At 38.5% G+C, this 25,071-nt stretch overlaps 1 protein-coding gene across 2 annotated transcripts in view; it reads right to left on the minus strand.

Annotated features, from left to right (window-relative positions):
- LOC126334869 (atypical protein kinase C) overlaps window positions 1-23,812 on the minus strand; it is a 704,619-nt gene extending 680,807 nt beyond the window's left edge. Inside the window, exons 1-4 of one of the 2 annotated variants that reach the window (XM_049997557.1) lie at window positions 23,608-23,812; window positions 23,205-23,367; window positions 20,857-20,978; window positions 9,680-9,769 (exon numbers count right to left, since the gene is read on the minus strand). In XM_049997557.1, the coding sequence (XP_049853514.1) occupies window positions 9,680-9,769; window positions 20,857-20,978; window positions 23,205-23,269 (277 nt within the window). In that variant the 5' untranslated portion in view covers window positions 23,270-23,367; window positions 23,608-23,812. The remainder of the gene's footprint in view (window positions 1-9,679; window positions 9,770-20,856; window positions 20,979-23,204; window positions 23,368-23,607) is intronic. The other variant, XM_049997558.1, reaches the window with a different exon arrangement.
- Window positions 23,813-25,071: the final 1,259 nt, after the last annotated feature.

A 25,071-nucleotide genomic window follows, 5' to 3' on the forward strand; every position in this document is an offset into this window, starting at 1 on the left:
CTACCATGTTTAGCCCACATTTTATAGAATCTTCTCCTTTCAGGGTGGGCAGCAGTAATCCTAAATAGGTCTGCTCAAGTACTGAGTAGTCACAGGGTCTCAGAAAGACAAGCATTACACATCTGCTGCCAACGTGCAAGTCCAAATTAGAGGCTTCCAGATTCACCCGAAATTCTGCCTCCACCATCCTTATCCCTTTAGCCGAACTTGACTTGAAGATGTGACAGCTGGAAGAAGTGCCACAAGCAATGTTTTGTTTAAGGTGGATTTCAGCTTGCAAGGAAGTGACCCATATGCTAAGATCTCACAGCCGCACTCCACAGAAAAAACAAAGTGAGAAATACAAGTGCGTAAATCAGATATATTAAAACTATACCATACTAAAATTGAGGTCTCATAACTGTAAGCCTTGCACTGTCGACTGACACATCTTCCAGGTGTTTTTTTTTTTTTTTTTTTTTTTTTTTTTCACAATGTACGGGGAAAATGCTTGATTCCTAAAATTTCATAAGTAAATGAGATCCATCTGTGACTTAACTGTATTTTATTAAGAATTAACAGGCCAGCTGTAATACAGAACCAACTACCAGCTTCACACTGTGATTAGGTAATAGTTTGATCGAATGGCTCCATTACATGATTATCATTTGGCTTCCTCACATCTGTGATATTTGTCTCCTGACTGTCAGAAAAATGGAAAGTTTGGCACAAGCTTATCTCAGGGTTGCAGACATATTCTTATCATATTTAAGTTAATGTTTAAAACTCCTTTCACAGGGTTCCTCTTAGTTTGTTTTGGATCACAGTTCCTCATACAGAATCTATCAATAAACAAACATACAAAAAATGCAATAACTCCTAACCTCTTTACCAATGTACTATGGCAGCTTGGTGTGCAATATGTTAATATAGATAACTTGATAAGTATTTCTTGAAGTTTTTCTAGTGCATCAAATATTCCACGATTTCTCGGGTGTGCATATTTCAATATTTGTTTGTGCACATTTTCAAACCTGAGTCAATATTAATGTTTTTTTTCTTCTCTGTATTTGTGGCAGATACCACACACACTTGCAGTCAAGCAATATATTTCCATTAGCAAGAAGAGTAACCAGCTAGGTGTTCATGTTTTCTAGTCAAGACAGGTGACAAAATACAGTAAGATCAGATATAAATGTAACAGAAAGGCCACAACTTTAAGATACAGTAACTGCCAGTTATAAGAATAGACAGAACTTCACATGCGTGGATTCATAGTCATCTAAAATATTTTTAAGAGACATCATATTCACCAGTGACTATAGAGATTATGATATTGTGTTGAAAACCAACATTTTGAGCCACAGTTGTTTATGAAATACAAGTTTATTCCTGCAGGAAATAAAACAGTAATTAACCACTTTTAACTCTTCCTTGCTCACATGGATGACATTGTTCACCCACATGATCTTCCTGCTGTATTTAGTCCAAATGGGATAGACTGAGTTCATGCCATTTTCAGTACCTTTCTGTTAACTCTCCATATGTTAGTTTTAGCCAACACACTTTCAGTCATGCAAGTGGCATTTTTTTCTGAAACATTATTACAGCTAGGAGGACACTGGTCATCTGAGCAACCTCCACTACGACAGTCCAAAATGAAGTAAGTCCATGTTAGTTCATTGTTTTTCTGGATTCAATCCTATTTTCATGTGCACAATTTGAGGTATATCGAATCTAATTAAAGTTAATTTCCTTTTTACCTATAATAATTACCTACAAAAAGTAAATGTTCTCTTCACTTTTAGTTTGTTGAATAAAAGTCAAAGGTAAAAAAACCTAGAACAAGGTTTAGCAGGGATCCTTATATTTGTCTGGAAAGATTCCACAAGCTGAGTGATGAAGATCCTAAAAGTGATATTGCCGATTCAGAAAATGAGGACTGTGTGCATGAGATTCAGAACAGAACAAGCAGTGTCATAAAATGATGAATTTGAAGCATGGGAAGATGTCAATTCAAGAGGATGTATTACTGACATAAAGAGATGGAGTGACTAGATGGCGGGAAAGTAAATATCCTACCAATGTTAGAACAAGATCTTGTAATATTATTACACATTTACCTAGACCAAAAATGAAGCTCGTATCACAAAGACAGAAATAGAAATTCTGAAGTTATTCTTTGATGAAAATATATGAACATTTATATACAATGTTCGAAGCGTCATAATATGCTATCTATGTTGGAGATGAGACCTGTGATCCGTGCGAGTGACTGTGTCAGGAATTATTACATAACTGAGGGTTCATAGTGTTATTTATTCACACAAATGTCACTGTCAGAACTGAGCTCGAGAACAGCTAGATTAAACAAGTGCAAAGCTGTGATACATCATGAAATGTGAGTTACATGAACTATTACGAACATTAACAAACTTAACACAAATCACAATAAAACCAAGTGTTCTTATACATTGTTTACATGTGAACATGTATACATGTAGAAGGATTTTCGATTTTGATACACTCTGAGGCAAAATTACCACTGGAATTGCAGATGTGAAATAAGTAATTTATATACTAAATGGTGAACATGTCTTTTATATAAGTCCTTCAAAATACTTCCATTACAAATTGTCTGTCTTTAGGTCGCATAGAAGTATCAACTCAAAAAGCTTTCAAAAACATGAAGAGAATAACAAGCCTCCAATTACTGAATCTGCTTTAGAAAGTCACGATTCTTTTCCCAGAACACTAAAATTCATATAAACGTGAACAATCTTTTAATCAAATAAAGAAAAGTCGCCCCACAAACAAATAATAAATATTTCTACACCTCCTACCAAATTCCACTTCAAGTGTTTTATTGGCACAACATATGTATCCCTTCTTGCCAAAATGTCACAAACCACAGTTTATCAGTTGTAATAAGTAACTTCATCTGCATAGTAATTATTTTCTACCCAAATAACATTGCTATTGCAACAAACGAGGTAACATCAAACAGCAGACAAGAAGAAGAAGATTACGTGACAGGGTTAAGTGTTTTCTATCCTACACAATAAGCAGAGCCACAATATGTGACAGTGAAGAAATAACTCCTAAACACTTTATGATTGCAGGCCAGCTCTGCATGTCCATGGCCACCTAAATGTTCTAGTGGTTCACAGCACTGGCTACTATCGTGAACATCTGAGGTTTGATTCCCAGTGCCCTTTTCTTTTCTCTCTCTCTCTCTCTCTCTCTCTCTCTCTCTCTCTCTCTCTCTCTCTCTCTCTCGCTTTCGCGATAGAAAAGTCTGGAATGGGGTTCACTCAGTCTCATGAAGCCAAATGAGGGGCCACTTGATAAAACGAGCTCTGAAATTGACATGTAAGCCACCAAAGTGTCAAAGTGTTATCAAATAGAAAGGCATGCACCAAGCTCATAGTCAAGTGACATTTATTTATTTCACATATCACTTGCAGTCTCATTAAATATCCTGACAGGGAACACACAAAGACTGTGAAGGGGGTATTGTATGGGAACAGAAATATCTCTCGACCTGTCCAAGTTCATATTTATTGAAATATCTTTTAATTTCAAGCCTGAACTACCAGTCACACTTATTGTTATTAACTGTGTACCCATCTCAAGCTATGTCACAAATGTTCAACACATTCCAGTAGGGACACAGTGCTTGCTACAATCCCCCAGAAGTCCTACACTTCTGACTTCTTTGTGTGGCTCCTGTTTATAATATGAAGGAGAAAAGGAGATTACTGTCTGATTCAGAAATACTGTCATTGATTGCAAAACCATCATGGTCAATTTTGAAACCAGATTCTACAAGCAGCTCCAGAATTTCTTCATTAGTCAAACTGTCCCCCATTTTATGACAAAATTTTTCAGTCAAGGCTACTGTGGAAGCACACTGCAACAATGAGTGCACAGGAATTGATCATATCCTTAACACATTTTTCAGCAGTAACATCCCTCTAGCAGCTCTTGAATGTACTTCAAGTGTAAGCAACTAACTTCAAAGCCATCACTGTTCAGAAAAAACGGATTGAGAAGTAACCATCATGAAATCTGCACTCAGGGATTCTTCAGATGCTGGCTGTTAGGGAAAGCACAAGGTGCCCTCAATTTCTATGGACAGTGGGAATGTGTTAATATCACTGTGATTTTAGTGTTTCATGAGTATGTTCAAAACATTTGATCATTTTAGATGTGCATAAAATATACTAATTCTTTAAAAACATTCTCCACTCAGTGTGTGGCTTTGTCAAGACTATCATATTCTGAAATCTACAGTATCAACCTGGTTTAATCCATCGAGCACTATCTGTTGACCAATTAAACACTTCCTGATTATCTACCGAAGTTGGATCAATGTGACCTTACTTCTGTTCGTTGCCTCATATATTCATCACAGCTGTTTAAGGATGCCTTACGATGATGATGGGGATATAAATTGTTATGATTGCTATTACAGCTTTTTATGTAAATGCTAGAATATCTTTGTCTGGATTACTCTCACTGTAAACCAAACAGAAATGTAACAAACTAACTAACAAAAGAAAAGCCCTCTGAGAACCCAAGAACTAAGTTACATAAAAACCTTCCAGAATTAATTAAATATAACATATTATTTCTACAACACTATGGAGGAATTACCAAAAATGTAGGATTCTTTGTCCACATACAACATAGCTCTGTAAAGAACTAATAAAAGAACACAGCAATTTTTTTCGTATCACATACAAACCTACATTCTTGTGGCCACCATGAGCTGTGGTATGACCTTCAGTCAGCAGTGGCATCAAACACTATATTAGTTACTGAGTTCGCAACAGTAGCAAGTCACTGGCAGTAACACATTACAGAATACTCAATTCATGTGATACCCTGCGAACAATCGGCGCAGGCACGAACATTCCTGCCACGTGCAGTAATTTTGAACGTCACTTACATGTGAACCACAATGTGCTGTTGCTATATAATCTCATAGATGTGGCGAAATAATGAGACTATTTAAAACTTTGTAACTTCCTTTGGTTTCAAAGTAACCTTTCATTTAAGTATCCTAAATTTACAGTAGCAAGACTTGTGGATTGTCCCTAGTGGTCACTAGACCATGATGCAAGACATGAATCTAGCACAATTTCATATTAAAAAAATTGAATTTCCTGGATGGAGTAACAACATTTAGATCCTTCCTGCTGACACAATATTTTCTGACTTGCACAGGTGGGACCTCTACGTACAAAATATCCTTCAGTCCTGTAATCCCCTGGCTTCAATCTACACTAGACCCAGTCCTCCACTTAACTATCCCCTTCCATGCTCCCCACCAGCACTACATACACCTTCCATTCAGCCAATGCACCCACTATGTTTCTCTCCTTCTCTACTTCACTCCACTCCCCTCTACTTTTTCTGCTCTCCCCCCCCCCCCCCCCCCCCTCTCGCAGCACAGCATCCAGCAGCCCTATCCCTTCCCCACCCCGCAAGGTCTCACAAGGAGCAAAGCACCATCCCCTCCTACCCTGCTATCCTCCCCTTCCCCAACCCACACTTCCCTCTCAAATCCCACTGCACATCTCAGATTGATGCTCACATCAGACTTAGTCACAGACCACAATCTGACCATAGTGGCTGGAGACAGTCGCCTTGTGTGTGTGTGGGGGGAGGGGATGGGGGACCCTTAGTGTGCACACGTATGCACTTTACAGTTCTAAATAAGGTCTTTTTGCTGAAAGCTTGAACATTTAGTAGTCTTTCCACTGTGCCTGTTTGTGACTCAATGCCTCCTCCATATTGTAATAATTTCATAAAATGGATTCTGGAAGAGGACTTATTTCCATAGTATTTTAAACACATTCAGATACCATACCATCTGCGTGGGAGGGGGGGGGGGGGGGGACAGATATAGATGCACTATTCCTGGCACCATGGAAGAAATCATTCCAAGAACATGGAAACAATAAGGAATAAATTTAAGAAATAATTTAAACATGTCGAACTACTCCATCAAGCAGCAAGTTTGGTGAAATGTCGACAAGTGACATGAAGCAGGTCTTACTAAATAACCGCAACAAACCTCAGAATATCGCTGCGACAGTGGTACATTAATAACAAAATGTGGAAAACGTTTAGGAATTGGAGACTGTTGCATACACAGTTCAAAAAAGGACACAGTGATGTCGGCAAGCAAAAATTAGTAGAACTTTGTATGCCTATTAAAAGATCAACTTGTGAAGCATACAACTTCCACTGTCTTATGTCAGTGAAAGATCTTGCTACGAACCACAGAAAATTCTGGTCACACGTAAAATTACCAAGTGGCTTGAAGGACTCTACCGAGTCAGCCACCAACCAGTCTGGTGTGGCAGTAGAAGACAGCAAAGGGAAAGCTGAAGTTTGAAACTGCACATCTAACAAATTATTCATGCAAGAGGAACATACAGACATAGCATTGTTTGACCGTCACACAGACGTCCATATGCAGGACACATAAATATGCATTCCTGGTTCTGAGAAGTAACTGAAAGAGTAAAAACCAATTAAGTCACCAGGGATGGATGGAATCCCAGTTTAGTTTTACAGATACTGGCCCATTGGTCAGGTTGCATTTATCATGAATCCCTCACCTGTCAAAGTCCCAAGCAAATGGAAAAACAAAAAAACCAATGCTGGTGACTCCTGCATATAACAACAGTTAAAGAACAGGCTCACAAAATTATAGACCAATATCCATACCATTGGTTTGCTGCTTAATTCTTGAGCATATTCTCAAGTATGAATATAATAAATGTCCTTGAGGCAGGAAAGTTTCAGTCCCTAAATCAGAATGGGTTTAAAAAGAATTACTTGTATGAAACTCACATTGCCCTTTTCTTACATGGTATTCTGTGAACCACAGACGAAGAGCAAGACAGATGGCCTATTTCTACAATTCCAGAAATTGTTAGACACAGTGTGCCTCTTTACACTGTCAATAAATATCTGGGCATATGAAATAGATTCCCAGAAGTGAGTGGCTTGAAGACTTCTTACGTAACTGAACCTTATATGTTATCCTGGTTGGCGAGTGTTCATCAGAGACAAGGGCACAGTCAAGCGTGTCCCAGCAAAGCGCAGTGGGACCACTCTCCTTCTCTATACACTTAAATTATCAGACAGATAAGTGACAACAATCTGTAACTTTATGATGATGCAGCTGTAGTGTACGGAAAAGTGTCTAAAGGAAGACACTGAAGCGGCATTCTGCTAGATTTGTTGCCAGCAGTTTTAATCAACAGATGAGTATTACAGAGATGCTTTGTAAACTCAAATAGAAATCCCCATGGGGGAAGGTGACATTCTTTTCGTGAAACATTACTGAGAAAATTTAGAGAATTGGCATTTGTAGCTGACAGCAAATGATTCTACTGCTTCCAACTTAACATTTCACGTAAGGACCACAAAGAGAAGACACAAGAAATTAGGGGTGATACAGAAGCATATTGGCAATCAGCAATTTTTTGTTTGCTCCTTCAAGCACCATATGGCTTGAAGAAAATTTATGTAGATGTAGACATTAAATGAGCATTTACTGTTTGTATAAGCCACAGTTATATAGAAACCACCTGTTTCCTTGCTGGACTTCAACCTGTCATCAGTACTTTAGTACTGCCTTCAGTACACGTGCTTTAATAATATGCATTTCTATTTTAGGTCGCATGGCCATGCTCTGCCATAAGGAGTAGCATACCCACTCATTTACAGATGGACCTTCATTCTTTAATTGGAATTTGAAAGTAAAAGCGAACTGATATTTTAGAGGTGCAAGGAGAATTTTCAAGAGATAAACCAAGTGTTGGAGAAATCCCCAATACTCAAAAACTGCACACCGAATCTCTAGATTACCAATATACAAATACATGTATCTACCATATCACAGTTGAATAATTTTAGTTACATCCATTTCACTCACATATAATTTTATTACATACCTCACAAAATTTAAAAACTATGCCTTCTTATCTAGTATTTAATATGCTGCTGTATCTACTACCTTGAAATGAAAAAAAAGCAAGAACAATATGATGTTTCAGTTCAGTCACAGAATGAACAGAATGCAGAGCACATTCCTCAACAGAAGATGGACTCAACCTGGTGTTTCCATCAGGAGAGAAACTAAAGTGCTTCAAATCAAGAAATAGAGAGTTTTAGACAGAGAGAAGTATTGCAGGTACCTGCTCAATCTACTTTAAATTAAAAAAACAGTTACTGGTTGTCATATTGTTCTGTTAGTTAGCAATTATCCTACATTAGTTAAATAGGATTAGAGTTGCAAAACTACCATAGGCTACCACAGACCATCAGAAGCAGGCATGAACTATGGTGGTTTTCCCAGTTGACTTGGTCTGTTGAAATCTTAACTACATGGCCCGTACATTAGGTGTGTTGCATACTTATCAGGCATTGGCTCATTTTGGTTGCTTTGTTTACTTATCCAAGCAGTGTCTTACTAGATTGCCCTTGGAACTCTAAGCACTGAACCCTCCATAAGCTGAGTGAGAATATATGAAGATCCGCATAACCTACAGAACATTAGTAAATGACCAATGTTTTTCAGCATGAATCACTGTTTTGAAGTGTGGGAATTGCTCAATACAAGGACCACTGAATGCAAGATAGAAGCCATATTTCAGTACTGTAGAACTAAATGTATATCGTAAGACACTGGTTTCTTGTCTATGAGATAACCACCACAGACATAGACTCTGTCTGAAATGTGTCCCCCATGTTGCTCTGGAACCTTTACATAGATCAGGAAAAATTTCAAGGAAAATGCAACAACTGGCTAAATAAACAGTGTACACATGACTGATATCATCCTTCCAACATTAACAGTGTAAAAACATTGCCCTCAGAAAGCTTGTTGATTCGTAGTGGGCAACCAATTGCCAACAAGCTGTGCAACATAGAAATCATTACCCACATGTCCTGCCCTCTCTCCTTACACCCACCAATGTTATTTTAGTGTCAACAGAATCTAATAAATGTGATACTGGTGGTCTAGTGACTGAGTCAAGAAAACAACATTTTGTGCACCCACACCTCAGCTACACAGTTTCTGCACTGACAAGGCCACTGCAACTTGCTTGAAACATCGGTAAGTATAAGGTTTTTAATGACAGAGGCCATACGTCTTTTAATGACAGTACTAAAATAATTCTGTGCTTCCATGCCCATATGGATCTGGGCACACTCACTGCTAATCAATATTCATTACATGCTCTGACTTTCTTCTAACTGAATGGTTGTCAGTAAGTCCATCTTGTGGGGCACGACATGAGTTGGGCTGTTGCTAATTTGTTTCTGGAAGAGGAGAGAGGGGTGCAGCTACCCTCTGCTGCCCCCTTAGCCCCACTGTGCATGCTCTTGTTCACAAAGTACCTTTCATACATTGTCATGTTACAATCAAACTTTCAACTCATTCACAACATAAAATGGTAGGAAGAAAGGAAATTTTTCATAATGGTATGTCTACCACACAGTAAAACATATATGATAATAGTAAATAAGAATAAAGAGTTGTACTTGGGATAAGAACTGCATCTTCTCTCTCTCTCTCTCTCTCTCTCTCTCTCTCTCTCTCTCTCTCTCTCTCTAATGAACTTCCCTGCAAAGCATTTCACGATATAAGAAATATTGGTCTTATACTTACCATGAATGGTGAGCTCGGAATCCTTGTTGACCTCATAAAGACGTATGGCCTCATCTAGTTCCATCTGCGTTGAAATAATGCATGGGTCTCCTGCAAGAGAGAACAAGTCAGTGAGTAAATACATTATTGGTTTGTTTCCAACCTGTAACAGGTCTGTCATTATCACAGTGGCATGCTATGTTTCTTCTTTTGTTACTATGGATACATTATATAGGTATGAACACTCAAATTTATTGCACAGGCAAAAATTAGCTGGAGACAGTCCAGTAGAATTTGTAATTAAAATTCTCCTTTAGTGTTCTGCTGGGTGAGTGAATGCTTCAGCATGAATTTTTGGCAACAAAACTTGCCTCCACCTAAATGCGACGCCAAATGGATGATGATCTGGACCAGTGAGCCATCAATTTTTCCCTTATTGGCATTCTTCTCCTCAGGTGGAACTGGCTGTGCTTCTAAAGTGACATATGTTCTGGTGATTCATTTGGTACTGCCTTACTGGGATCAGATCCTGTGTCATTAAGTCTCCAGTATGCCAAAGGCAGAATGCCGTAACATGGTAAAATAGAATCTGCTACTTTTGTTCCCAGGTCCCTGTCAAGTCAAATACCTATAACTTCCATTAAGTACAATACCTATAACTTCCATTAAGTACAGAGTCAAAGAAGAAAGATGACTACCCAAGTACCTTATCATTTCAGCCCATGGCATGGCTAGTTTCCAAGCAGTGATCTACAACAACTAACTTGGTAGGTTGGCACAATTATGTGTGTCATTTGCTTCCTTGATATCTCTCCTCATTTGTGTGAGCCATATAATCAATGTATTCTTTGCCTTACTGGTAGAGGAGATGGTAGACACACACCTTGCAAAGTTTCAGATAGCCTTTCACATGTATTGGGTTGAGTTGTTTGGGGGAAGGAGACCAGACAGCGAGGTCATCAGTCTCATCGGATTAAGGAAGGACAGGGAAGCAAGTCGGCCGTGCCCTTTCAAAGGAACCATCCCAGCATTTGCCTGGAGCAATTTAGGGAAATCACGGAAAACCTAAATCAGGATAGCCGGACGCGGGATTGAATTGTCGTCCTCCCGAATGCGAGTCCAGTGTCTAACCACTGCGCCACCTTGTTCGGTTTTCACACGTATTAATTAATCTGACATCTTGGGAGGCAGGTGGAAAATTCGCTTGATATTCTGGAGGCCTACGATAAGTCTGAATTCCTCTGAGATACTGACAGCAAACACAATGTGCGTCACTGCTTTGATGTTTACTGTTAATCCTTTTGTATTACAACTGCCAGCTGGTGAATATAAAACTGCCACTCTTGTGTGATACGATGACAATGGAAAACATGTGTATATGTGTTTTCTGAGCACATTATTTTCTAATGGGCCTTCACCTCCTCTTCTCACTGTGATATCCAGGAATAAGAGTGCTCCATATATTCTGAATTCGTTGTGAACAGTATGCCAGGTTGGTGAAACTTCAGGTGGTTCAGGAATTCATATACACCTAAACTTTCTTGCTGATGTGGGTATGTGGCCCTCTTGGAACAGCTCATCATTCAACCACAGTAACATGAGGATAACAATAAGTCTTGCTGCTAAAAATTCATGCAGGACCCAAGACTCAACATAGTAATAAAGCCAATAATTACTAGAAAGGATGTTCATTTTCATAAAATGCAAAATGTTACCTTATTAAACCATGTTTGTGGAACTAGCCTCAGCTCAAAGAGATAAAACTACATTCAAAACTTAGTTATAAATAAACGTACACGATGGAATAACAACAATACTGTGAACAGGATAAATTGCTACACACAGTATGGAGGAGATGTTTTGCAGACAGGTATAACAACATTCACACAAGCAAGCTGTACACACATGGCCACGATTTCTCGCTGATGTCGCTGTACTCTTGGATGCGATGACCACGTGTGTCTAGGCTGTATGGAATGGACTTCTTGGTACTGAACGGATGACAACTGCAGCTGTCTAAACAGAGGTATTGCTGGTTGTTGGCAAGTTTGATATGGATGGAGTACTGATGTAGCCGCCATTGATGTGGAAGTGAACATCAAGGAAGGGGGCTTCTTGGGTTGAGGGGGGGCAGGAGAAATGAATGGGGGTGGTGTTGAAATTCTGGAGGAGTGTGAATAGGGTGTCATCATCCTCAGTCCACAACACGAAGATTTCATCATCCAGTTTGAATCAGGTGAGGGGTTTGGGATTTCGAATGGTTAGGAAGGATTCCTCTAAATGGCCAATGAATAGGCTGGCATAGGTTGGTGCCACAAATGTGCCCACTGCAATACCATAGATTTGTTTGTTGGTGATGGCTGCACAAGTAAAAAATTGTGGGTGAGAGTGTAGGCTGTGATGGTGACCAGGAAGGAGGTTGTAGATTTTGAGTCAGTCGGGTGCTGGGGAAGGTAGTGTTCGATAGCAGCAAGGTCATGGGCATTAGAGGTGATATAGCAGAGCAAGACACCCTATTGTGAAGGAAAGGAAACTGTTGGTGTCTTTTGCATGGAGGGTGGGAGTAGGTTACAGGTAGTAAGGCGAAGGTGCTGGTCCACGAGAGCAGAGATTTGCACAGTGGTGGCATAGTAACCAGTCACAATTGTGTGTTCTGATTGGTTGGGTTTATGGACTTTGGAATGCAGTGAGCAGTAGAGGTTTTTTGTGTGTGTGTGTGTGTGTGTGTGTGTGTGTGTGTGTGTGTGTGTGTGTGTGTGTGTGTGTGTGTGTGTGTGTGTGTGTCAAGGAGAGAGAGAGAGAGAGAGAGAGAGAGAGAGAGAGAGAGAGAGAGAGAGAGAGAGAGAGAGAGATCACTGACAGGTTATGGGACGAGATATGGATAAATCTGACTGCTGCAAAGTCCGTCCGCCAAGTAATCCCAGCAGTTTGCAACCTCAGTGGTGGAGGCTTTGTGAGCAAGTATAATTAGAAGGTTGGGATCAGCTTTTAGGTGGTGGATTGCAGTTTTTTCTGTGGATATGTAGTTGGCTTCCATGTTCAGGGATTTGGGGAATGATGGTGATGCAGGGTTCCAAGCAAAGAAATCCTGAATTGTTAACAGGACGATTTGTGGGTAGCGAAGTGAACCACAGATGGATGGAGAAGTGAAATAAGTCAGACAGAGTTCAGTATTGATTTTGTGTTGAGTATGGTTGGTAGGGTTAGTGGTGAAAAGATTTTCCACAACGGATAGTGCCTTTTGAAAGGTGAGAGAGCCAGTGGTTATGTGTGTGTGCGCATTGCACTTGCCTTAATGTGTGCAAGCTTTCTACTCTAGAATAAGGCCTTTTGGGTGAAAGCTTAAATGTACAGCAGTCTTTTCATTGTGCCTGTCTGAAAGTCACTGTCTCCTTTACATTTTGTACAGCAATCTATCCTTTCCATAATATTGTAATCACAAATAAAACATTTTTAAGGTTAAGTGCAAACATGTAACAACTATTTTAACATTGGGTCCAAAAGAAGCTCCATGCAGTAGCAACAATGGGAGAAAAAAAACAAGTTGATTCTGCAGTTGCAGTGCATCAAAGCAAGAAAACATTAATGTACAGAAACATTCAGTGAACAGACTGAGCAACATGTTGCCACTTCCCTGCCTCACATCAACAACATGTCCGAGTTTAAAATTAAAACATCATCATAGACAGAGACAACATATTTGAGGTTTACTGTACAGATTGCTACTAAACTAAGAGGCATTTCATCATTTGTTGCGGTCCTCCAAGAGTATTTCAGTAACAGACATTGGACAGACACGAAAGGTTTGCAACAATTAAACTCTACCTCAAAACATAACAGACCTCAACAATAATGAAATAAGGAAACTTAAGTAAACTGATAACATCACGAAGTTCAGAATACTGACAGTAAAGTCCCTCAATTACAATGCTATAATTTGGTGAAGACATTGAGATCTGAACAGTCTCTCCACAACCATTATTTGAAGAATCCCAAGCGATCAACCAAATGACAATCTTAGTCACTTACTGCTAGGTGTGTTAGGTGTGTGATGAACCAGTGAAGTGTGGCTCAGTCTTCATATTTTCTGGGAGTGTTTTAGATTGATTATTTTTATCAGATTGCATTAAATTTGGGTACTGCCTGAGTAACTAGTAGTTTTGAGAAGTTCTGCTTAATTTTTAATGACACTTGAAACTATCTTCTAAGGTGTTTACTCTTCTATTTCAATTATTAGTGCTCTAATCATCAAGTCAGGCTCTACATTTTGTCTAGGGCCAGCTGAGGAGCCTAGAGTCACAACAATTTAAAATATTTGTATCACACGAACTGCAGTCTGTCACACTTTATGACTGTGCCTGATTTATCTGGAAGTTGACAAAAAAAGTCCTGGGGATTCAAATTCACTCTAACAACAGTAAGAGAGATGTACAGGTATAAGTTTGACTAGATGCTCAACATTCTAAACCTTTATGGCATACTTCCAAGAGTTCGGTCAGGTTTCCGATTCCACATTATGCACAACCACACTGTCCTCAGTTCAGGAAGTGAGCATCAAAACACAGTTCACATTACCTTATGTATATGGTTGACTCAGCCATCAAAATATTGTTCATAAAATAGAATCAATAAGACAGGTAAATACCAGAGAAACAATGACCATAGATAAACCTGGGAGATCACATTTTGGAAATAAAATTAGTTGTCACTGGACATGTCACTAGTCATGAAATGTTTTCTTTCTGTAGATATTAAAGAAATTATTGGGCTCCCCCAGTTACTTAATTCTACCAATTCCTTAATAAATGAATCTCAGAAGGACCTTATTGCACCCAAGATTTCCATGGCAAAATAATCCACGTAATATCCTGTGAAGAAGCAACATTCGACTATAGCTGACTTTCTGGGCTGTAAAAGGCAAGTGTGGTGATCGTGTTCAATGCACCTTTTGCACACTGTGCACATGTCTAACCAATGTAGGCTTTTCCACATTGGCAAGATATTCTGGAGATTCCATCCCTCTGCAGTCCCACATTGCCCTCTGTCAAGCCGAGAAGAGCACAGGGTGGAAGATTACTTTGACATAATGTTTCCTTATGATTCTGTTTAATTTCAGTTAAAAATTGGTGCCATATGGACTTGAACAGCTGCTGCTGCTCCTCCTCCTCCCCTTTATCTTGTCAGTGGTCACGTTTCTTCCTCCTTAAAGATGTGCAGTTCTGATGTGGAGAATATCCATTATCTTTGAACACAGACTGTAGGTGTTCCAACTCCTTTGCGAAGCTGTGTCCACCTGTTTAGCTGAGTGGTAACGTGCTTGCCTCTCAAGCAGCGGGCTCGGTTTCGATCCCTGGCCAAGTTGGAGATTTTCTCCGCTCATCGACTCGGTGTTGTGTTGTCCTCATCATCGGCATGCAACTCGCCCAATGTGGTGTTGAGTGAAATAAGACTTGCACGTGGCGGTCAAACCCGAATGGGACCTCCCGGCCAACAACACCATACTATCATTTTTATTGCGAAGCCGTCTCCATCAGACATAACATCTGCCCAGTGCATGAATGTTCGAAGGATGTTCATATTTTGTAATGGATGGTGGCAGTTAGATGCAAACAAATACAGGTCGGGTATGTGTGGGCTTATGGAAAACACAATGGCCAATGATACATCCACTTTCCCACTAACCAAGACATCGAAAAACAGCACACAATTGTCTTTCCCAAATTCCATTGTAAATTTGACAATATTGTAGATTGAATTTAGGTGCTGCTGAAAGCACAAAAGACTCACTTGAAGATGGCTAACTGTTGCCAATTGAAATATTGTGGCATCTTCCAGCTCCAATCTTGAAACTTCACGCAACACTCTTTATGCCGGGAAAATAACAGCAAGTAACTGGCAGAATGACCAGTGTCAGCGAAATGGGCAGACAAAATCATGAGTTGTATACAGATGACCTCAACATTCTTGTATTCTACAGTATTGATTGCAAAAGAGAACAAAGGGATCACAAGGCCGGATCTCCAAAATTCCTTGCCAGTGTAGCAAAGCTTACGTAGGTCAGACTACACGCACAGTTTACGACAGGTGCGTTGAATATGAGTGCCACACTTGCCTTTCGCAGCCCATTAAATCGGCCGTAGCTGGGCATTGAATTACCACAGGCCAAGCTAAAGATTTTTCTGCCACAAAAGTCTTGGCCCCACTGAGAACTTTTTGGGATTCTGTAATTAAAGAATCCATGGAACTGTATCTATCACAAAATCTTATAAATTGTGACTGCAGTTTTCAATTAGACAAGGTTTGGGACCCAGTGATCACTCTAATCTCTTCTGAGAGATGACAATTTATTAATAGTGACACATCTGGTAACATCTGACACCTGTTTTTTTTTTTTTAGACGCAAGTGCGCAATCTGACAGAGGGCAGACATGTAGTTTCACCTTTAAGCATGCACCTGTGTGCCACAGATAGGACAGTATTTGCAGAGGGTGCAGATTTCGATAGAGGATGCTCCTGTGACAGCTGCCAATGCACATGTGCTATTGCGCCAATTTTTGCTATAAATCTGACACCGGGAACTTGCAGTCTCACCAGAATTTTGCTGGATGCTTGCCAGCTGAAATATTGTGGCAAGAAGTCAACATGATCTGGCTGCAATCCCGAAACCTCATCAAGTACTACTGCGGTTGTATGGTTATTTATTTAAAAAGCACAACCAGTTTGTTAGTTAAATTGTAAAGTGAAGGTCTGAATATAAATAAAATGTGAAATAATACCAGGAAATGACAACCTTGGATAGAGAGAACATTAGATCATTGGCAAAGGTGGCTGGATGCAAGTAATATAAAACGTGGCAATGACCAGTACTTAAAGTTCCAACATGATACTGGAGTACAACTGATACTAAACTTTCCCATGACTCCTAGAATTTCACTCCATTCTAAAAATCATGTAAGAGACCACAATAAACTAATATATAAGGGGATCCCAATAGCCAGAACCAAAAAGGAATATAAATAAACTATTAAAGTATGGTGCAGTGGGGGAACACAAGAAAACAGAGACAATCATACCAGTGGAGTAGATGAGTGGAGTACAGGGCAGCAACATGGCTGACCCCACATTAACAGGGAAACACGTGATGGGCCACTAGGCAGAAGGCACATGAACTGAAGAGCTAAGGTGCACTGAATATGAGAAAAATCTAGGAGCTGAGTGCACATGAGATTACAAAGTCAATTACTTGCAACAGAAAATATAAACCAGATAATACTGAAAGACATAAATCACATAATGTGGCTAACACTTTGAAAACTCTTAAAAGAGAGAAACTCATGAAGTATCAAACCATAAAAAACCCAAAGAAGTTTGGTTTGGGCGTGGAGGGGGGAACGACTCAAGGCACAGGAGGAGGCAATGCACAAAAAGGTGAACAGGAACAGGCAGAGTTACCCATTGAGCTAATCAGAATTAACGAAGATCAATTTATGTTTTGATCCAACTTGGGTGCTGAGAGTGTGACTAGGAGACTACTTTAAGGTACGGTAAATCCCTAGTTATTCTAGAACTTTAAGAATACTGCCCTTATGTTCGCTATGGAACACTGAAAGGTAGGATGAATTACTGGTAACAGAGTGAACTGTCTCAGAAAAATGGGAACCCAAAACTGAGTTAGAGCCCAAGCCACATGAATGTTTCATGAAACTAACCTCAAATTTTCTACCCACCTGACTGATATACTTGTACGAGCAGTCATTACATGTAATTCTGTAAGCCCTCTGCCTGTTAGTCCAGGGAATAAAATAGGCTGCAACAATCTTACGAGGTGAAAGCTGTTTGCCAACACAACATGAAATCCTACAAAACTATCTTACAGGTTCATTTACCTAATGGAACCAATGTAATTATGCCCTCTTGCTGGTCTGAGGATGGAGTCAAGGAACCTGTCTGGCGTCGAGTTTCACACTGCGTTTTTCAGATTATATGTTAAATTTCAGTATGGAGACTGCATTTACCTTACATTTCTCTGTGTAGGAACTAATAATTGCCCATCCATTCTTTTAGCAACTACTTTTAAGCAAGAAAAATAGAAAGGATGATATCATTACCACTTACTTTTACAGGATATGATCAGGGAAAATAGAACCTAATAAAACAATTCATGATGGACAAACAATAAAAAATCTACAAAATAACTGCAACTTCTAATGGGTGTACAGTTGTGGAATAAAGAGAAATATTCCATAAGAGCTGTCAGCTTGCACCAGTGACACAGAAAACATGTGACAAATGCTGCAAACAACAGGGCAAAAGTAATGTGATATTAATGGCAGATTTATCAAACAATGTAAGCTACAGACAAGTAGGTCCCCACAACCACGTATTCTTAGTTTCCCACTTGTTGGCTTCGCCAACCAAACACCCTGTAACCTTCCAACATATCCTACACTTTGGGCAAAGCAACATATCAGTTTGTGACTGAAGCCATGTTTCCGTGATTTTACATTTGTGGGCTTCACCAACTAACAAAAAAATTTAATCTACACCTCAAAAGGTAATGGCACAGCAGCCATTAACATTGCAGCAGTAGTGAAAGCCAACGACTCATTCCTGCATATTTCTCTTGACCCCAGCTGTGTAGTTTGTGCCAGGTGGTACACCTTCCAGAAAAATTACATGAAGCAGAGTAGTATTTGGCAACAATGAATATTGCATATAGTATACTTGAGAACGCTTTGGCCTAACAACATGCAATAGGCATTACCAACTGAAGTCAGCAGAGAACAGCCAGAAACCTAAGAATCTGCTTTAGATATTATTTCAGTATCATCAGTACAACTTGAATGCGTGTTATACTTTGACTAACATTTCAAAATTTAAGTAAACTGATAACATAGTTGAAAAGAAGCACAAAATATGCTAAAGTACAGTCTTTAGATGAATGCGAAACTGACTTCTACATGACCGTAATATACTCTCACTGTCTAATGAAATATATATAATCTTATGGCCCATCTTTTATACAAATCAGAAATTTGAGCCATACACACTTGTTCAACTCAGTTGATAAGGTAGTTTAGAATGAACTATTTTTACAAACTAAATGATTACAAACCTTTGAAATACAATATTACAGAAGATTGTTGAAGACAAGATGAACTAACTGAGCAAGGAATGAATATGCCCTACAACAAGTCAATGAGTATGAATGACTCATAAAAAGCATAATGAAATGAACAGAATTGGTAAACATATATGACACGTATTGTAGCTAAAAACTGTAGAAATAATCACTAGAGCCAGTCTAGACAGAAGTACTTAAATTAAATTGATGACTATGTAGGAGGCACGAGTTACGCTGAACTGAAGAGGATAGCTGACACGACAAGAACTGTCTGCATCAAACGGACTTCAGGGTTGATGACCAAAACAACAACAAAAGTCAGCTGCGGTTAGCAAAGTCAGCATCTACCAACCTGTACAAAAAGTGGATGAACTGAAGCATTCAACAGTGCTTTGACAACTCAATCCTACTGTCACATTCCAACATAGTCTAGGGCCCTAGCTACACTACTGATTAGTGCAACACCACATCCACAATTCCATATTCACATTCACTGGTTTATTGTTAGAGTTCTGTTCTCTTACTGAATGCACACATTTGATATCAGATGCCAGATCACTATTACATTACAGGATGGAGCAGACATGCAGTAACGGTAGGTTCAGTTGAGCCCTTGAACTAATTTAAAAAATATTCAAGCTAACTAGCAAACTGATCTATCATCTGGACTTCAAGGTTTAGATTACTGTGCCTGTTCCATCACTCTGATACATAGGATATTAAAATTCACTGAAAATAGGTAAGTAGTCATTCCTGTAACACATTAAATAAGTTATGAACTAAACTAAGAGTTCAACGTTCTAGATCCAAAACGAAGTCACATTCAGCCACAGTCTCCATTATTGTTTGAACTCTATGGCACTGTCGATTCCTTCTCTTAGCACCAATGGCTAACACTTTCTAGAACGTACATGTGTTATCCACTACACATTGCATATATGCTGCCTTGGAATCTGGTAATTGTTTTTGCAACAATTACTATCTTACCTGTATCAACAATACAGCCTTTCAATGCATAATAAATGAAATTAAAAGCAGGCTAGCAGTAAGTTACCAAGTAGTGTGTGCCCAAATTATGCTGTAATATAGGAGCGCACTCCATATGTGACCACGAATGACACCACTGGGATTTATGGATTGTATTTATAGTGGTAATAGCATCTCTACCCTGAGCAAGTATTACTGCAGATTACACTATGTTAAATCTTTCTATAATATAAACAAAGTGGGTAGCCTCAATTATAACACATTGCAAATTCAGTCGCTGTACCTGTTATATATGCATTTTCTATCTGCATTGCAAGCAACTTATTTGCTTAACTGATCAGTCAATAAACTTTTCCTGTTATAAGTACATCTGCTGGATCAGCATATTTCATTTTGACCCGAAACGGCCAACCATTACTGACCGTACAACAACATAAACTTCACACCAAGGCTTTGAAACATTGTTCTCTACCTCTCTTTCTACAAGACATACGGCATTTTGGTTTACATTTACACTCAACTTTTTATTACATTAATAGATGCCTTCTTCTGACATTCAATCTCCAGGCAAACATCACTGTTCCACATTTTTTTACCACTTAAGAAATTGTCAATTATCAGGTGTGGTAACTTGGAAGAGGTGGAGCTACTACAGATTAAAGTATTGAAATATGTATTACTCAAACAGAAAGTTTCTTAATATTTCCAAAGTTTTCCCTTTATGGTTGAGTAGATAACCTGCCATTCCAATGAATATACAAAAGTAGCCATTTATGATACAACAAAAATTACAAAGCTCAAAACAACACTAAGAAAGTATCCCACTAATGGAGTGTTTTGAATAAGTTGCTTTTTGTCTAATAGGGGGAAAAAAATCAAACACTAATTTCCTGAATCTTCACTGATGGTCCCCACTCACACACTGAATCTCCATAAGTAAATTTAAATATTTTTTAAGAAAATTTTTGTTACAGACCAGTCACAATTCTCAGTATTGTGCCTAATTATATACAACAAGCAGTGTTAATTCAACAGAACATGTCATACATTGTGGACGTAACATGCAGTCAGAAATTTAAAAACACACCTTCCTCATCAACCCATTTCATAGTGAAGACTTGGTCTGGGGGAAAACGACAGATGTCTCTCATCTCTTGACATAACTGCTCAACTGTGATTTGTGGATCAATGTAAGTTATCATGATTTCCCTGCAAGAAAAACAATGATTTATATCCATTATAATTCAGTCACACAGTGTACTTGAAACTATTTTAATATATCACATCACAATTTTAACACACTAATTATTACACAGAAAATGTGACAACTAAATGAAAGACAATAAAGAAAACTAAACTGTCAAAATACGCAACTTCATACAGATTTACAAATTCAGAGAAGTAACAGTATGAAATACCCACTGCCGTAACACCATGTTTTTGTTCACATACAACAGTTACAAATACCTAACGGGAATAAACAGTGTGGAAAAATGTGACCACCAGAAGTAAACAAAAATGTGTAAAGTTTCTCAACAAAATCTATAAGAAGGGGGACACAATAAGGCTTTTGCTTTTGTCAGTGCCTTCTCCCAGGTAAGTAAGGACCCATGATTGAATAGATGATGAATATTATAAACCAACAGTGTTTTCTTATCTAATCTTAATCAAAAACGTTCAAGACCTTACAATACACAACTAGCTCTGCTATAAATTGACAAACTATAAAACCAAGTGAGCAAACACTTTTCTGAATTTCTGGAAATAACTCTCACATAGCTTCAATTTACTCCTTTGATTGGCCATAACCAGTCTATAAGTTGAAGCACCCATGTGGGGGCATAGGTGTATGTACACAAGTGAGAGTGGACATTTCAGACGAATTCATCAAAGTAAAACTCCCAAAGCCAGCAAGTTTCGTTTCTTTTGTGTGTGCCATTTGACAGCTCAACACTATTTCTTTTTGGGGAGTGGTCTCCTTTAACACAAAAGTATTTTCACTCTTATAGAAGCTAGATAGAAACTGTCATTGTGCTACCCAGTATGCACAGGTGTCAAACACATATGTAACATCCTTCTCCTCACCAATTTTGTTATGGCAACCCAAGTTCCACTTCTTAGGTATGTGGAAGTACACAGCAATAAATATCAGCAAGATCAGTGACCTTGTTTCCAAGAAACTTCACCACAACTGGATGTGTAATATCCTGGTGCCCTTATCTTCACCGAACATGATAGCTACTGAATTTAAAGTAGTCATGGAAAACAATGGGTATCTAAAGGGTGTTAACACATTTCACAGCCAACTGGTAACCAACCCAGACAAGCTTTTTTCAGTTCATGGCATTGTCATAAAGCAACCAGTGATAAATGTTTGTAAAACATAAACACTCTCTATGGAGAAACAAGCTTTATTGTTTTATAGTTTGCCAATAATATGTTTTGCCTTGTTTAGGGCATTTTCAGATTGGCTGGCACAACAGGTGTTAAACACAATAGGTGGCCATCCATGTGAATGCCTTAGCAGGCAAACACCGTTTTCAATATTTTGCGAGTACTGCGTGGTGCCCTGAGATAGAATAACGTTAAGTACACAAGAAGTCACATTAAAATACGTAACAGGTCTCAGTAGGTAGTTGTCGTCATTGAATATTAAGTTTTTGCACAGTGCCCTTATAGAGTATATAGCACAGTTCAAAAGACACCAAAATTGGGATCAGGCCTACAGAAGTGCATCACAAAATACAAACATGTAAGAAAAGCCAGTCTACACATTCTGGCCACACAAATAATACTCATACAATGCAAATGAGTAAGAGCCATCTATTTTAAATACAGCGACGTCAAAGTACTCATAAAAAACCATCTGTCTTGCCCATAGAGATAGACTCTCCAAACATTACAAGATTGGAAAGAATACAACCAAGAATGAATGTCTGAAAGTAAAATGAACTATTAGGGCACGGACTTTCTCTTCTATAGAAACAAAATCACTTAATCACATTAAAGCAGATACAGAAAGAAATGTGTATTCATCAATTAACTTCCCTCCCACACAAAGTGCCTGAGTTTTTCCTTACATCCCTGAATCATTCAAATTTGAAAATACACGCAAAACATGGTTCATCTATCAGAGTTTGAAATCAGGACTCTTATTTAACTTCGTAAGAATATAAAAACGATGGTAGTTATGAAACCAGAGTGATTAAACCGGTAAGAAGTTAAATTAAAATACTCTGCGGACAGCAAGATTTTTGATTAACGTTTCTGATCTAGTTCACAGAGAATTTGGAAACGACAACTGTCCGAATTGAATGTACAGTCACCCATATACCTCAGGCATTTCGACCCTTTGCGTGTCAGTTGGCATCTATTTTAAACAATAACTAATATAAAATATCGTCGGGGTGCTTTAAAACAACGAATAACACTCACCCATTATAAGCGGTCTTCACCCTTATCTCCGGAACTTCGTTATCAGGCGAAAGCTGGGTAGGCATTTTTATGTTTTCACCTTCTTGAATGCTTCGTTAACCAACTGACTTGAGAAACAGAAAGCTTATCTGTCTCCGTTAAGTCTAATGAACGGGGATTTGTCCTGAAAAAGCACACATCATATGACCACATCAAGGTCAGTACTTTTGACAGCACACTACGAATGCACAAACAAACTAAAAATTAGTCACGAAATTGTTTTATGTCATTACAAGCACAATGGAATAACATAGCTAGAGAACTAACAGAAAACTCAAGTGACCGAGCAGTTGGCAGAGAATTTAATTTAGCGCAAATTATCATTCATCCTTCCCACTACAACATTCAGCGAAGAGAGACAAACCTAATGCTTCACTAATGTATCTACAATAACTGTGTTGAGCCACTTTCACTACCACTTCACATAAAAATAACAAGCACCACAACTACACAACACAACGCCTTCCCCCAGTGTCTCGAATGACAACAACTCATGACACATCTCTGGTTATTTAAACTGACGCATGGCGGCACTCTCGCAGCAGACTGTATATCGAAACTTGAAAAGCGTGGTCCGCAAAGTGGTCCGAACGATAAATACAGTAGTAAGTATGCAAACAAATTCACAAAAACAATAAGACGCAAATAAAAATTCGATCGACTAGTTACAAGTGCCTTGAATGTGAAAAATAAATCATAAGTAAAATGAACATAATAGTGACTCCTTTTCAAATACAGTACTAAAAAGTAAATAAGTATAGTTCTGACACATAGCTTACTTTTCTAATCTAAAGTGCCTTAAATACTGAATCTAACATCAAACGCAACAATTAAATACAAACAGGCCTGTATTAGACGTTCCAATTTCTGTCTATTTTATTTTCATCTTTCTCAGATAGACTTCTGCTCAGTTTCGCATGGATTAATCGACGTATCATCAATTACATGTTAAACTCCTCAACTGAAATAAAAGCTGTAATCATAACCAATCTGAAGAAACACCGAAATCAGCAGGACGACAGAAAGCGAATGGGATATCGCTATGGTAGGAATTCAGTAATCAAGAATTCTCCATGGATCATTTTACATTGGAGTATAGTACAGGATGTAGTAACGCACACTTAATAATAAAATAAACTATTGTATACATATCAAGCACAGCAATAAAAAGTACACTACAATAAAACTCCTCAGAGGTAGTGTCAACAGCTATACTTTAATACAGAATGGAATAAACCCTGTGCATAATAACTGGATAGAGTACACTGGACATGATCATAAAATGTAGAACCACAACACATTATAATGCAAAAACTGTAGGAAAATTTGTTAAGTGTTAATATCCCTCTCAAGAATCCCAAAGAATTATTTAATTTGGTAAAACAGATGATCTGATAGCAAGTTGTACCATGTCGTTTTAAAAATTTGTAGATCCATAGACCTAACATAGATTGGTAATTTCTTGATAATTTTGGGTGGGTTCGCTTCGTGAGAATTTCCAGTTCTAGCTAACATGTGCCTTGATAGGGTTAAACTGGCCTTATTTCTGGTGTAATATTCATGAATTGATCCCTTAGTAACAACTTCTGAAATATTATTTTTAATATGCAGCAGAGACACACAGATATATGAAATTATAGTAATATACTTGGAAAAAAGATGATGACAGAGCTTCATACCACCTGTTTTACACATTATCTATAGGTCTTTGCATATGTTTTTTTTAATTTTAAAATATTCTTGACGAGAGGGGAAAGACCCCTCACAGTCAGACCATATGACATATGCAACTGAAATAGCCCATAGGAGGTCACCCTAAAGCAATCCA

Source organism: Schistocerca gregaria, chromosome 2 (genome assembly GCF_023897955.1).
Source record: "Schistocerca gregaria isolate iqSchGreg1 chromosome 2, iqSchGreg1.2, whole genome shotgun sequence".
Lineage (NCBI taxonomy): Eukaryota > Metazoa > Arthropoda > Insecta > Orthoptera > Acrididae > Schistocerca > Schistocerca gregaria.